This window comes from Entelurus aequoreus, linkage group LG03 (genome assembly GCF_033978785.1).
Source record: "Entelurus aequoreus isolate RoL-2023_Sb linkage group LG03, RoL_Eaeq_v1.1, whole genome shotgun sequence".
In the NCBI taxonomy this organism is placed as follows: domain Eukaryota; kingdom Metazoa; phylum Chordata; class Actinopteri; order Syngnathiformes; family Syngnathidae; genus Entelurus; species Entelurus aequoreus.
The window spans coordinates 79,415,704-79,433,203 of NC_084733.1; the positions used below are offsets into that span (position 1 = coordinate 79,415,704).

General features: G+C 35.4%; 1 protein-coding gene across 2 annotated transcripts in view; it reads right to left on the reverse strand.

Moving 5' to 3' along the window:
• LOC133646925 (copine-8-like) overlaps window positions 1-17,500 on the reverse strand; it is a 141,638-nt gene that overhangs the window by 54,593 nt on the left and 69,545 nt on the right. For both annotated transcript variants that reach the window (XR_009825385.1, XM_062042856.1), the window contains exon 6: window positions 5,542-5,618. Coding sequence is in view for 1 of the 2 variants with exons in the window: in XM_062042856.1 (XP_061898840.1) it covers window positions 5,542-5,618 (77 nt within the window). In the remaining variant the exon portion in view is untranslated. The remainder of the gene's footprint in view (window positions 1-5,541; window positions 5,619-17,500) is intronic.

The following is a 17,500-nucleotide window of genomic DNA, read 5'->3' on the forward strand; positions in this document are numbered from 1 at the left end:
TTACTCAGTCATCTTGTATGTTTTGGACCACATATTCCAACCTTTGTCAGCTGGTGGATGTTGAAGGCATCTTCTGTGTGCAGTACATCAGTGGCAGCACATTCTGAGCTGTGAAAAAACTATTCCTGACATCATTTTGTCTTTACTTGTTTATTTTATTTTCAACTTCCAGTCTAGTGAGCAGACCGGCGACGCGTGCTCACGAGCAAGCCAGCGGGGAAAAAAAAGAAAAAAAAAGCGAGGGGGGCCCAAAAAAAATGAACGAGCGCACATTACTGAATATAAAACTGTAAGAAATTATGAAATATGAAGAAATGCTGAAAGATTGAATGACGGCAGCATGACGCGATTACGTAAGTTCAACATATTTCTTCTTCTGTGTCAGACCTTCAAGCTGCAACACTCATTGTTACTCTCTCGCTCGCACTCACACACACACACACGCACACACACACACACACACTTATACAGTATATACACACAGAAACAAAGTGTGTTTGTGTTTGTTTTCATCCTGAGGCTGAACAATCATGACAACAAATCTAACATGCGCCATCTTATAGTGTGTGCGTGCGTGTGTGTGTGTGTGTGTGTGTGTGTGTGTGTGTGTGTGTGTGTGTGTGGGGCCGTGACCATCTCTTGACATCCTACCTTTATTGTGGTGACATTTTACCTTTTGGTCCACACAAATAAAATGTTTGAATAATGCTATGTTATGTTATGCCAATATGTTGCAAACACACTACAGTAAGTTACGGGAATGATAAAGTCTTACGTTAGGTTACATAACGCTGCTATTTTATGGTGTGTTTCATGTTATGTCGTGTTTTGATGTGTTTGACGTATAGCATGTTCTATATGTTATAGTTATTTGAATGACTCTTACCATAATATGTTACGTTAACATACCAGGCACGTTCTCAGTTGGTTATTTAGGCCTCATATAACATACACTTATTCAGCCTGTTGTTCACTATTCTTTATTTATTTTAAATTGCCTTTCAAATGTCTATTCTTGGTGTTGGCTTTTATCAAATACATTTCCCCAAAAAATGTGACTTATACTCCAGTGTGACTTATACTCACTGGGGTGAGTTTTTCCTTGCCCGTATGTGGTCTCTGTACCGAGGATGTCGTAGTGGCTTGTACAGCCCTTTGAGACACTTGTGATTTAGGGCTATATAAATAAACATTGATTGATTGATATATGTTTTTTTCCTTCTTTATTATGCATTTTCCTCCAGTGCGATTTATACTCCGGAGCGGCTTATACTCCGAAAAATACGGTAGCTAGCATGGTTATTCTATGTTTTGTTACGCCGTTATGTTAGCTATATAATTTCATGCTACGCCATGTTTGCTATATTATTTTATGCTATGTTTGCTATTTTGTTATTTTATGCTAAGCTATTTTTGCTACATTGTTTTATGCTACGCTAAGTATGCTGTATTGTTATTGTATGCTACATATACTATGTTATATTGTTATTTTATGCTATGCTATGTCTGCTATATTGTTTTTTATGCTATGCTGTATATGCTATATCATTGTATGCTATGTTGTTTGCTATATTGTTATTTTATGCTATGCCATGCTATGTTTGCTATATTGTTATTTTATGCTATGCGATGTTTGCTATATTGTCATTTTATGCTATGCCATGTATGCTATATTGTTTTTTTATGCTATGCAGTGTATGCTATATCATTGTATGCTATGTTGTTTGCTATATTGTTATTTTATGCTATGCTATGTTGTTTGCTATATAGGTATTTTGTGCTATGCAATGTTTGCTATATTGTTATCTTATGTTACAATATGTATGCTATATTATTTTGTGCTATGTTATGTTTGTTATATTGTTATTTTATGCTATGTTATGTTTGCTATATTGTTAATTTATGCTATGCTATGTTTGCTATATTGGTATTTTATACAACACCATGCATGCTATATCATTCTATGCTTTGCTGTGTTTGCTATATTGCTATCTTATGCTATGATATGTATGCTATATTATTTTGTGCTATGTTATGTTTGCTCTATTATTTTATGCAATGCTATGTTTGCGCTCTATTATTTCATGCAATGCTATGTTTGCTTTTTTGTTATATTATGCTTTGCTATGTTTGCTATATTGTTATCGTATGCTATGATGTACATGCAATTTGGTGCTTTATGTTATATTATCAATGTTTATTTGATAACGTGCAAGGTTCTTCACAGGAAAAACGAGTTAAAACAATGTATGCTATGCTATGTTGCGCTAATAAAGCTTGTTGTATCACATTATGCTATACTAAGTTATGCAAAGTTATGTTTTGTCATGTTCCACACTATGTTGTGTTATGTTTTGTGCTGTGCAGCACAGATGCTAGGTTACGTTCCCGTTATACCACTTTTACGCTATGCTATGTTATGTTACATTATGTTGTTGTATTACTGTATGCTATTATATGCTATGTGCTTTTGCTATGTTGTGCTATAACTATATAAAACGTTTGTGGTTTGGCATTTACTTCCTGCAAATGTGCAGATTTTTTTTTTTTTTGCGGATTTAATAATTGCAAATAAATAATTTTTATACGATACCTTGGTTTTGTACATTTGCGTTTTTTGGGGAGTTTTTTTTTACCTTTGCTGAGGGTCCGTGACTGTAAGCCCCGCACATAGTATACTATATATTTGAAGTAGAGATGTCCGATAATATCGGACTGCCGATATTATTGGCCGATAAATGCTTTAAAATGTAATATCGGAAATTATCGGTATCAGTTTCAAAATGATCGGTATCGATGTGTACACGGACGTAGGGAGAAGTACAGAGCGCCAATAAACCTTAAAGGCACTGCCTTTGCGTGCCGGCCCAGTCACATAATATCTACGGCTTTTCACACACACAAGTGAATGCAACGCATACTTGGTCAACAGCCATACAGGTCAAACTGAGGGTGGCGGTATAAACAACTTTAACACTGTTACAAATATGCGCCACACTGTGAACCCACACCAAACAAGAATGACAAACACATTTCGGGAGAACATCCGCACCGTAACACAACATAAACAAATACAGTATTTTGTATTTCTATAGTGTTTTGTATATTGTACAGGATTGCTTATTATTTTTATTGGATAGTAATCTATTTCAATTGTTCGTTGTTTTTTTTCTTTATTACCTCTTGTGTAATTTATTTTCACCCCATATTTGTTCCCACTACCGCACCTTAAATTGGAGTCCTTAATCTCGTTATATGCAAATATAATGACAATAAAGTCCATTCTATTCTATTCTATTCTATTCTAAACACAACCGAACAAATACCCAGAACCCCTTGCAGCACTAACTCTTCCGGGACGCTAAAATATACACCCCCCGCTACCACTGTTTTTGTAGCTGTTGTTTTGCGGCATGTTTAAAAAATAATAATAATAATGCACTTTGTGAAAGTCAAAGTATAGTATTTCCCATAGCTGTAGTGGGTATCAGGATTATCTCAGGGAGAGCATGTCCCAAATTCCAAGCTGCTGTTTTGAGGCATGTTAAAAAAAAAAATGCAATTTGTGACTTCAATAATAAATATGGCAGTGCCACGTTGGCACTTTTTTCCACAACTGGAGTTGAAGTTGTTCTCTTATTTTGGAAAACCTTGTTTTTGATTGATTGATTGAAACTTTTATTAGTAGATTGCACAGTACAGTACATATTCCGTACAATTGACCACGAAATGGGAACACCCGAATAAGTTTTTCAACTTGTTTAAGTCGGGGTCCACTTCATGGTAAAGTTACATTGTTTAATGCATGGGTCACCAACGTGGTGCCCGCGGGCACCAGGTAGCCCGTAAGGACCAGATGAGTAGCCCGCTGGCCTGTTCTAAAAATAGCTCAAATAGCAGCACTTACCAGTGAGCTGCCTCTATTTTTTAAATTGTATTTATTTACTAGCAAGCTGGTCTCGCTTTGCTCGACATTTTTAATTCTAAGAGAGACAAAACTCAAATAGAATTAGAAAATCCAAGAAAATATTTTAAAGACTTGGTCTTCACTTGTTTAAATAAATTCATTAATTTTTTTACTTTGCTTCTTATAACTTTCAGAAAGACAATTTTAGACAAAAAATACAACCTTAAAAATGATTTTAGGATTTTTAAACACATATACCTTTTTACCTTTTAAATTCCTTCCTCTTCTTTCCTGACAATTTAAATCAATGTTCAAGTAAATGTATTGTTTTTATTGTAAAGAATAATAAATACATTTTAATTTAATTCTTCATTTTAGCTTCTGTTTTTTCGACGAAGAATATTTGTGAAATATTTCTTCAAACTTATGATTAAAATTCAAAAAAAATATTCTGGCGAATCTAGAAAATCTGTAGAATCAAATTTACATCTTATTTCAAAGTCTTTTAAATTTCTTTTAAAAATTTTGTTCTGGAAAATCTAGAAGAAATAATGATTTGTCTTTGTTAGAAATATAGCTTGGTCCAATTTGTTATATATTCTAACAAAGTGTAGATTGGATTTTAACCTATTTAAAATATGTCATCAAAATTCTAAAATTAATCTTAATCAGGAAAAATTACTAATGATGTTCCATACATTTTTTTTATTTTTTTTTTCAAAAAGATTCGAATTAGCTAGTTTTTCTATTCTTTTTTTCGGTTGAATTTTGAATTTTAAAGAGTCGATATTGAAGATAAACTATGTTTCAAAATTTAATTGTCATTTTTTTTTGTGTTTTTTCCTCTTTTAAACCGTTCAATTAAGTGTAAATATCATTAATTATTAATAATAACTTAGAGTTAAAGGTAAATTGAGCAAATTGGCTATTTCTGGCAATTTATTGAAGTGTGTATCAAACTGGTAGCCCTTTGCATTAATCACTACCCAAGAAGTAGCTCTTGCTTTCAAAAAGGTTGGTGACCCCTGGTTTAATGCATCCAGCGGGGCATCACAACAAAATTAGGCATAATAAATGTGTTAATTCCACCACTGTATATATCGGTATCGGTTGATATTGGAATCTGTAATTAAGAGTTGGACAATATCGGGATATCGGCAAAAAAGCCATTATCGGACATCTCTAATACTATATATTTGATGGAATTTAACATGTGTGATAGAATGATAAAAGAAACAAAATCAAGCTTTATGGACCGAAAAACATAAAAAATATGTGACATATTTTTTTTCATAAGCAAAATAATTGAATTGATGTCAATCAAGATGGATTTAAACGAGGATTTGCCTGATTTTAAGCTCGCTCTCGTGTCAGCCGTCTCTTTGACTATACGCTGTTTACCCCGCCGCCACGTTTACACGGTGTTATGCTCTTCAAACATTCTCTGGCTGACAGAGACGCCCTCGCCATCATCATCATCGTCACGTGCCGATCGAGGGTTGACGGCGCTGAAAGGGGGCGTGGTGATGACAGATAAAGACGGCTGCTCCCGTGATTAGCGCGCCGCTGCCTTTTGGCCCTCTGCAGGAAACCACAGTGTCTAATTAAAAAGGCTGACAAGACCTTCTACTCACATCAAAGGCCTCTCCAGGCGGCTTCCCAGCGAGCCCACGATCTCTCCCAGCGTGCAGAAGGCCTGACCCAGGAAGTCCTGCACAACATATGCATAATACATCAACACGTCGTTAAGCAGGTACACTCACACACCCGCTGCTGCAGATGCGCTGGCACTCGCACAGACTTGTCATTCATTTGACACTTAACATTAGTCCATTCCAGTCTTGAGTATGTCTACAATTACAGTCCTGTGCACTTCTACAATTAGTCTTGTGTAGGTCAACAATTCCAGGCTTGTGTAAGTCTACAGTCGCAGTATTGTGTGTAGGCTTGTTTGGGTCTACTATTACGGGCTTGTGTGGGTTTACAATTCCAGCCTTGTGAGGGTCTACAATTAGTCTTGTGTAAATGTACGATTACAGTCTTGCGTGGGTCTACATTTACAATCTTGTGCAGGTCTCCAATTCCAGTCTTGTGTAGATCTACAATTCCAGTCTTGCGTAAGTCTACAATTCCAGTCTTGAGTAGGTCTACAATTAGGCTTTCGTAGGTCTACAATTGCAGTCTTGTGTAGGTCTCCAATTACAGTCTTGTGTAAGTCGACAATTCCAGTCTTGCGTAAGTCTACAATTACAGTCTTGCGTAGGTCTACAATTCCAGTCTTGTGTAAGTCTACAATTACAGTCTTGAGTGGGTGTACATTTACAATCTTGTGCAGGTCTCCAATTACAGTCTTGTGTAGGTCTGGAATTACAGTCTTGTGTACGTCTGCACCTTCAGTCTCACGTAGGTTTACAATACCCGGCTGGAGACGGTCTCGGTCAAGTGTAGGTCTACAATTCCAGTCTTGTGTAAGTCTACAATTCCAATCTTGCGTAAGTCTACAATTTCAGTCTTGTGCAGGTCTACAATTCCAGGCTTGCGAGGGTCTAAAATTACAGTCTTGTGTAGGTCTACAACTAGGGTCTTCTGTAGATCTACAATTCCCTTTTCGAGCTGGTCTACAATTCTAGGCTTGTGTCGTTCTACAATTCCAGTCTTGCGTAAGTCTACAATTCCAGTCTTGAGTAGGGCTACAATTAGGCTTTCGTAGGTCTACAATTGCAGTCTTGTGTAGGTCTCCAATTACAGTCTTGTGTAAGTCGACAATTCCAGTCTTGCGTAAGTCTACAATTACAGTCTTGCGTAGGTCTACAATTCCAGTCTTGTGTAAGTCTACAATTACAGTCTTGAGTGGGTGTACATTTACAATCTTGTGCAGGTCTCCAATTACAGTCTTGTGTAGGTCTGGAATTACAGTCTTGTGTACGTCTGCACCTTCAGTCTCACGTAGGTTTACAATACCCGGCTGGAGACGGTCTCGGTCAAGTGTAGGTCTACAATTCCAGTCTTGTGTAAGTCTACAATTCCAATCTTGCGTAAGTCTACAATTTCAGTCTTGTGCAGGTCTACAATTCCAGGCTTGCGAGGGTCTAAAATTACAGTCTTGTGTAGGTCTACAACTAGGGTCTTCTGTAGATCTACAATTCCCTTTTCGAGCTGGTCTACAATTCTAGGCTTGTGTCGTTCTACAATTCCAGTCTTGTGTAGCTCTACAATTCTAGTCTTGCGTAAGTCTAAAATTCCAGTCTTGAGTAGGTCTACAATTAGGCTTTCATAGGTCTACAATTGCAGTCTTGTGTAGGTCTCAAATTACAGTCTTGTGTAAGTCGACAATTACAGTCTTGCGTAAGTCTACAATTACAGTCTTGCGTAGGTCTACAATTCCAGTCTTGCGTAAGTCTACAATTACAGTCTTGAGTGGGTGTACATTTACAATCTTGTGCAGGTCTCCAATTACAGTCTTGTGTAGGTCTGGAATTACAGTCCTGTGTAGGTTTACAATTCCCGGCGTGCGAGGGTTTACAAATACAGTCTTGTGTACGTCTGCACCTTCAGTCTCACGTAGGTTTACAATTCCCGGCTGGAGACGGTCTCGGTCAAGTGTAGGTCTACAATTCCAGTTTTGTGTAAGTCTACAATTCCAATCTTGCGTAAGTCTACAATTTCAGTCTTGTGCAGGTCTACAATTACAGGCTTGTGAGGGTCTAAAATGACAGTCTTGTGTAGGTCTACAACTAGAGTCTTCTGTAGATCTACAATTCCATTGTCGAGCTGGTCTACAATTCTAGGCTTGAGTAGGGCTACAATTAGGCTTTCATAGGTCTACAATTGCAGTCTTGTGTAGGTCTCCAATTACAGTCTTGTGTAAGTCGACAATTCCAGTCTTGCGTAAGTCTACAATTACAGTCTTGCGTAGGTCTACAATTCCAGTCTTGCGTAAGTCCACAATTACAGTCTTGCGTGGGTGTACATTTACAATCTTGTGCAGGTCTCCAATTACAGTCTTGTGTAGGTCTGGAATTACAGTCCTTTGTAGGTTTATAATTCCCAGCTTTAGAGGGTCTACAATTACAGTCTTGTGTACGTCTGCAACTTCAGTCTCACGTAGGTTTACAATTCCCGGCTGGAGACGTCTCGGTCAAGTGTAAGTCTACAATTCCAGTCTTGTGCAGGTCTACAATTACAGTCTAGTGCAGGTCTACTATTCCAGGCTTGTAAGGGTCGAAAATTATAGTCTTGTGTAGGTCTACAACTAGAGTCTTCTGTAGGTCTAAAATTCCATGTTTGAGCTGGTCTACAATTCTAAGCTTGTGTCGTTCTACAATTCCAGTCTTGTGTAGATCTACAATTCCAGGCTCGCATAGTTCTACAATTGCAGTCTTGTGTAAGTCTACAATTCCAGTCTTGCGTAAGTCTACAATTCCAGTCTTGAGTAGGTCTACAATTGGGCTTGCATAGGTCTACAATTGCAGTCTTGTGTAAGTCTACAATTCCAGTCTTGAGTAGGTCTACAATTAGACTTGCATAGGTCTTCAATTCCAGTCTTGCATAACTCTACAATTCCAGTCTTGAGTAGGTCTACAATTAGGCTTGCATAGGTCTACAATTGCAGTCTTGTGTAGGTCTCCAATTACAGTTTTGTTTAAGTTGACGATTCCAGTCTTGCGTAAGTCTACAATTCCAGTCTTGCGTGAGTCTACAATTCCAGTCTTGCGTAGGTCTACAATTAAAGTCTTATGTATGTCTACAATTCTATTGTTGAGTTGGTCTACAATACTAGGTGAGTGTAGCTCCACAATTAGAGTCTAGTCTTGTGTCGGTCTACAACTCCAGGCTTGCATAGGTCTACAATTGCAGACTTGTGTAGGTCTACAGTTCCAGTCTTGTGTAGATCTTCAATTCCAGGCTTGTGAGTGTCTACAATTTCAGGCTTGCAAAGGTCTACAAATATAGTCTTGTGTAGGTCTCCAATTAAAGTATTGTGTCGTTCTACAATTACAATGCTGTGTCAGCCTACAATTACAGTCTTGTGTAGGTTTCCAATTTCAGGCTACAATTACAGTCTTGTGTAGATCTCCAATTTCAGGCTTGTGTAGATCTACAATCTTGTCCCTAAGGTCAGCGCTTTAGTTTTGAGAGGCTTAAATGACGAGAGTGTTTGTGCGACATCCATACAACGAGCTGAGATTAGGATTACTTTCTTAAAGGGACAGTACCCATTTGTCTAATAACCAGCCGCCTCCCGCTTCCAAAGTTGCGTCTTTGTTCTATCACAGATTAAACGTTCTTTTATTGAAGCATACTCTTCATATTTTTGGAAATTTTTTTAGCTTTTGCAAGCATAAAATGGCTATATAAAATTATTATTATTTATTATTAAATGAACTAAAAATATCAATATTACAGTAGTATTGACCAATCAGAGTGCGCTGTTCGGTGTCGTTGTCACTGATTGGCTCAGCCTCGGAAAGCAATACCATATTGGATTAAAAGAGAGTAAAGGTGACTATGTGAGTGTTTTTTCATAAAAGAAGTGTACATTTGAAAAGTTGTAAAAAAAAAATGTTATGCTGTAGCGATGAAAATACATAATTAATAATTCCTATTTTATGGAAATTCCTTTATCACAGTCAGACCCAAAACCAATTAACGGAGATAAACGAGGGTTTACTGTATAATCCAGCCTTCACCACCTGGCATACTCTGAGTTTTGTAGTAGTGGTAAATATTTTGTGTGAATAAAACTAACCCATATTTCGGAAATAATTTAATAAATACAGAATATATTGTAAAAAAATAAAAATTAAAAAAAACATTAAAATCATTGTATAATGAATTAATAAATACGGAATATATTGTAAAAAAAAAATATTAAAAAAACATTGCATAATGAATTATTAGATACAGAATATATTGTAAAAAAAAACACGGTATAATGAAATAAATACAGTATATATTGTAAAATGTTTTTAAAAACATTGTATAAATAATACATAATTTATAAAAACTAGAACGATTAAAAATGCATATAATATAAAGAATGTCTTCCTTTTTTCCTCACATGAAACATCTTCACGCTAAGTTAATAAAGATTTATAAATACATAATAAAATACACATGCAGGGAACCTTCCTATACGCAGAGTACGTACTGTGAGGGGCTTCCCATTTTACTTGAATAAGCACATCTAAAATGTCAATTTATGATTGACAGCGTGATTCATGTGAAAATATTGTTTCACATAATTAGGATTCTAGATCAAATTTTGCTTAGGTCCTCAATATAGCCAGTGTGCGATAAGGTTGTGTGTAAGGATTTTTAACGATAAACCGTGGCAAAATTCCCAACAGTTAGTATAAACGTTTAGAGTGTTAAAAAACCTGATTAATTACCGCAGCTTGATGACATCGCATAATGTTGTAACCTCTCATTTTCTGAGGGAAGCAATCAGCTTTAGCTAGCAAGCTGGCTATCAATCAATCAAAGTTTATTTAAATAGCCCTAAATCACGATTGTCTCAAAGGGCTGCACAAGCCACAACGCTTACTCGCTAACTAGCTTAAATGCTAACATGAATTCATTCACCGTCACAAACGTCAGACCACGATCTAAACATGTCTGGGCAGCTAAGATATTAATATTAGCAATGGCAAGTCAATATTTGATGGTAAGTCGTTACTGGAACTACAACAAGCAAGCAAACGGCAGAAAGAATGAGAAGAGACCTTCCAAATAGGAAGAATCTACCATACAAAATAATTAATAACTTATTTATTCTTTTTTTTTTCATTTTGTCTCTCTTATTTACAATAATGCTACCATAAAAAATATTGTATGGTACAAGATTTTAAATAAAAAAATATTCATTATCTAAAGTAACTCAAAGGGCTTCACTGCATTAAAATAATCACTGTTTTTTTTGTTTGTTTTTTTATATTATTTTGACCCTAAAACAAGTTAAATCTGATTAAAACATTAATAAAATAAATATTATATGCCATTATTATTAAAAAATGTTGTATTGAATATAAACATGTTAAATGATCATGTAGTATTTTATTTTTATTAAGTCTATATTTCAGTGGCACAGGAGCGTATTTTTTCCCAATATAATAAATTATTACAAATCTATAAATTAACTTAAATAAATGCTGATTTTCACTGTTTTGACTCTAAGTCACCTTAAAAATGATTAATATACTAGTTAAATACATAACTGAGATATATATATATATATATATATATATATATATATATATATATATATATATATATATATATATATAATGCAGCTGAGATAGGCTCCAGCACCCCCGTGACCCCGAGAGGGACAAGCGGTAGAAAATGGATGAATGGATATATATATATATATATATATATATATATATATATATATATATATATATATATATATATATATATATATATATATATATATATATATATATATATATATATATATATATATATATATATATATATATATATATATATATACATACATACATACATACATACACTACAGTTCAAAAGTTTGGGGTCACATTGAAATGTCCTTATTTTTAAAGGAAAAGCACTGTACTTTTCAATGAAGATAACTTTAAACTAGTCTTAACTTTAAAGAAATACACTCTATACATTGCTAATGTGGTAAATTACTATTCTAGCTGCAAATGTCTGGTTTTTGGTGCAATATCTACATAGGTGTATAGAGGCCCATTTCCAGCAACTATCACTCCAGTGTTCTAATGGTACAATGTGTTTGCTCATTGGCTCAGAAGGCTAATTGATGATTAGAAAACCCTTGTGCAATCATGTTCACACATCTGAAAACAGTTTAGCTCGTTACAGAAGCTACAAAACTGACCTTCCTTTGAGCAGATTTGAGTTTCTGGAGCATCACATTTGTGGGGTCAATTAAACGCTCAAAATGGCCAGAAAAAGAGAACTTTCATCTGAAACTCGACAGTCTATTCTTGTTCTTAGAAATTAAGGTTATTCCACAAAATTGTTTGGGTGACCCCAAACTTTTGAACGGTAGTGTACATACGTGTATCTTTATGTATGTATATATTTATACATGTATACATACAAGTATACACATGTATACACATATATACACATACGTATACACATATACAGTATACACAAATACGTATACACACATACGTATACACATATACGTATACATATTTATATACACATAGACGTATACACATTTATACACATATGCAGAGGTGTGGACTCGAGTCACATGACTTGGACTCGAGTCAGACTCGAGTCATGAATTTGATGACTTTAGACTCGACTTGACGAAATGTAAAGAGACTTGCAACTCGACTTAGACTTTAACATCAATGACTTGTGACTTCACTTGGACTTGAGGCTTTTGACTTGACATGACTTGCTACTTTCCCCAAAACCCAAAGCTTAAAAAGTTATTTGGGAGCGCTCCGTAGCTTTCATTTTATACGCGTGTGTCTATCAGCGTGTGTGCTGCGTGTCAGCTGGTGCGCTGTCAGTACAACAGCCAATCAAATTAGTTATACGTTGTTTTCATCACACAGCATTCATCCAATCAAATTGCAGGACAACCACCGAACAAGAGTTGTCAAACAATGCGGCAGTGAGAAACAATTATGCCAAAGTTGGTTTCGTTCGGGTATAAAAACTACGACTTGGTCAACAAAAAACGAATTGCGTATGCAAATCACGCAGTTCGAATATTACAGACGGAGACGCAACAACTTCCAACTTCGTTCGACATTTGAAGTTGCACAAAGAAGGGTACGTTTTGAATGTAAGATAACGTTTATTGGCTAAGTAACATGACTTTTATTTGCTGTGTAGTTAAATCAGTGAGGCTGTAAACTCACTGCTAACGTTATAAAACATAGACATGTTCTAAGGGTACGCAGCATCGAGCGCTACTGCCTACTGACGCGGGGCCGCCATCTTGGAGTGGTGATCTGCTCCACTCAGTGCAATTCATTTGGCAGGAGCAATGAACTGTCAGCGCATTTAATTAATTTTACCTCACTGAATACCACTGATTTTCACGTGGTTTTTTTGTCATACGTGTAGCTATGATAACGGACACATGTTTTAGCGAGTTTTATTATTCATAGTTTGCTTAACAGTAATATAATATTCTTATACACTATAAGTGACCAGACGTCCGAGTTCAAAACTGGGAATATAATCCCAGAGAAGGGGGAAAAAACGGTAAACTATTTTTAAATTGAAGAAACAATATGATTAGGTTATATATACATGCTACATAAACAATGTATGAATACATTAGATATCTATATATCTTATAGACCGTATCTCTGTTGCTGCAACAGCAGAGAGTTTATTCTGTCTTGACACTTTGTATTGATATTTTGTATTACATTCTTCCCTTAAATGATCATGTTTACAGTGATTGTTATGTATGTATTTTTTATGTATGTCGCTTTGGATAAAAGCGTCTGCCAAATACTTAAACATATATAAACACCTGAAAGTCATTATACCAGCTAAAACCACCAATCTTTTTCACTGGATTCAGAATAAAACCAAATGCTGTTTTACCCAACAATGTTAGTATTTGAATATTGTTACTTGAAGACTTATTCCTGGTTACAATTATACTGTTAAGAAAGTATTGTCTTATATTTTGCCTAAAATGAGAATGCATCATAATCAGTGGCGGCTGGTGAATTTTGTTTTAGGTGGGGCTGAAAGTTTGTAAACCAAACCCCTGTAGGGGCGTCATCCTCCCCCAGAAGATTTATTTGTGATTTTCACATACAAATATTGAATATCTTTGCTCCTTCTCAACTCTGGTAATATTATTTTCATAAAATACAACCAATAGTATGTTAATGTTTGTTTTTGCAAATGTGTTTATTCTGTAAAGGAATGAGTTAAATGTTTAAAATTGTTTAAACTATTAAAATGACTGGTTAATAGTGCTATTATGAATTGCAATGTCAGCACTATTTTTTTCCTGCAATTTCAAATGCACTTGTTTTAATAAATAAATACAGCGTTTTAAAAGCATACACAATCTGTGTAAAAATATTAGTCTGTGGTTAAAAGGACTTGAAAGGACTCGAAACTCAAAATGCAAGACTTGGGACTCGACTTGAGACTTTCCAGTCTTGACTTTGGACTTGACTCGGGACTTGCCTGTCTTGACTCGGGACTTGACTCGAGACTTGAGGGCAAAGACTTGAGACTTACTTGTGACTTGCAAAGCAATGACTTGGTCCCACCTCTGCACATATGTATACACAAACACATATGTATACACCTATAAATATATATAGTATACATACAATATATGTATGTGTACATATATACACATACATATATACATACACAAATATGCATATATACACGTATACACACACACATTTATACACACACATACACATGTATTCTGTATATATCTATATAGTAAGTAATTAGATATTAAAACATTCTTTAAGATAATTTACATTTCAATGATATAGCAGTGTGTTGAAAATTATTATAAATGCAAATTTAGAGTAAAATAAATACATTGAATCATGTATTTATATTTTTGTATTGATTAGATATCACTAATGTATATACAGTAATACATCTTTCAGTTTAAATGATTTTATATCATCTCAATACTATATCATTGTAATTTTAGTAAAAGCAACAAATAAGAAACATGCTTGTTTTCAGCGGTCATCCGTCCTTGTCAGGTCTTAGATTTCCCAGTTTTATTGAAAGCAGCATGGTACTTTTGACTGTGAGCCCAGCGAGGGTGGCTGAGGGGGGACCGGTGTCCTTGCCCAAGTCTGTTGGACGACCACCAGGACATTTAGATGAGGAGCCTTGGGGCAACAACATCAAGTCTGCAATCAAACATTGTGCATTGTGTATTAGTGTGTCATGTTGCCTACTATTGTGTATTATTGTGTGTTGTGTGCACGTGAGCAGACACGCGCGCGCGTTCAAGAATCCCGCAGGCATAAATCTGCTCCAAAGATCTTTGCCAGTTCTGGCCGACATCTTTCTCTCACCCAGGTCTGAACACTTAAAAATACAAACTAGCAATAAGTATAATTATCATCAATATCATGACACATACTTACAAGGAACACTAGACCAATATACTAGAAACCATACTATATACATTATACCACTGTATACTGTAAACTATACTATATAAACTATACCACTGTATACTGTAAACTATACTATATAAACTATACCACTGTATACTGTAAACTATACTATATAAACTATACCACTGTATACTGTAAACTATACTATATAAACAATACCAATGTATATTGTAAACTATACTATATACTGTACACCATACCCCTGTATACTATAAACTATACTATATACACTATACTACTGTATACTATATTATATACACTATATCACTGTATACTGTAAACTATACTATTTAAACTATACAACTGTATATGAAAAGCTATACTATATACACTATACCACTGTACACTGTAAACTATACTACATACACTATACCACTGTATACTATAAACTATACTATATACACTATACTACTGTATACTATATTATATACACTATATCACTGTATACTGTAAACTATACTATATACACTATACCACTGTATACTATAAACTATACTATATACACTATACTACTGTATACTATGCTATATACACTATATCACTGTATACTGTAAACTATACTATATAAACCATACCACTATATACTGTAAACTATACTATATAAACCATACCACTGTATACTGTAAACTATACTATATAAACTATACTATCCATCATCCATCTACTGTATACATCCATCATAAATCAATCATCCATTTAAACATCCATCCATCATAAATTCATCCATTCATCCATCTCATATGGTTGTCATAAAGTAAAATATCATTATAAAACCCAATAATTGTTATATCATAAGCGTCATGACAACCATGTGTATTATTGAAGAAAGTCATTAATCACACACTTCATTCCACATTAGCGTACACGTATGGAATACTATTCCTTAATAATCATGTTATTTATTGTCATATATTTGATGATTATGTTATATATATATATATATATAGTCATATTCTTTGATGATTGTGTTATTAATAGTCAATATCATTGATGATTGTGGTACTAATAGTCATATTCTTTGATAATTGTGTTGTAGTCATATTCAATGATATTGTGTTATTAAAGGTCTACTGAAAGCCACTACTACCGACCACGCAGTCTGATAGTTTATATATCAATGATGAAATCTTAACATTGCAACACATGCCAATACGGCCGGGTTAACTTATAAAGTGACATTTTAAAATTCCCGGGAAATATCCGGCTGAAACATCGCGGTATGATGACGTATGCGCGTGACGAAGTCCGAGTAACGGAAGTTATGGTACCCCGTAGAATCCTATACAAAAAGCTCTGTTTTCATTTCATAATTCCACAGTATTCTGGACATCTTTTGCAATTTTTTTAATGAACAATGAAGGCTGCAAAGAAGACAGTTGTAGGTGGGATCAGTGTATTAGCAGCGGACTACAGCAACACAACCAGGAGGACTTTGTTGGAGCGCTAGCCGCGCTAGCCGCGCTAGCCGCCAACTTCACCTTGACTTCCTACGTCTCCGGGCCGCCAAACGCATCGGGTGAAGTCCTTCGTCCTTCTGCCGATCGCTGGAACGCAGGTGAGCACGGGTGTTGATGAGCAAATGAGGGCTGGCTGGCGTAGGTGGAGAGCTAATGTTTTTAGCATAGCTCTGTGCAGTCCGGTTGCTAAGTTAGCTTCAATGGCGTCGTTAGCACAGCATTGTTAACCTTCGCCAGCCTGGAAAGCATTAACCGTGTATTTACATGTCCACGGTTTAATAGTATTGTTGATTTTCTATCTATACTTCCAGTCAGGGGTTTATTTCTTTTGTTTCTATATGCAGTTAAAGCACGATGCTATCACGTTAGCTCGTAGCTAAAGCATTTCGCCGATGTATTGTCGTGGAGATAAAAGGCACTGAATGTCCATTTCGCGTTCTCGACTCTCATTTTCAAGAGGATATAGTATCCGAGGTGGTTTAAAATACAAATCCGTGATCCACAATAGAAAAAGGAGAGTGTGGAATCCAATGAGCCAGCTTGTACCTAAGTTACGGTCAGAGCGAAAAAAGATACGTCCATCACTGCCTCTCAAGTCATTCACTGTAACGTTCCTCATCTACGAATCTTTCATCCTCGCTCAAATTAATGGGGTAATCATCACTTTCTCGGTCCGAATCTCTCTCGCTGCATTGTAAACAACGGGGAATTGTGAGGAATACTAGCTCCTGTGACGTCACGCTACTTCCGGTACAGGCAAGGCTTTTTTTTATCAGCGAGCAAAAGTTGCGAACTTTATCGTCGATTTTCTCTACTAAATCCTTTCAGCAAAAATATGGCAATATCGCGAAATGATCAAGTATGACACATAGAATGGATCTGCTATTCCCGTTTAAATTTTAAAAAATAATTCAGTAGGCCTTTAATAGTCATGTTCATTGATGTTTGTATTATTAATAGTCATATTCTTTGATTATTGTGTTATT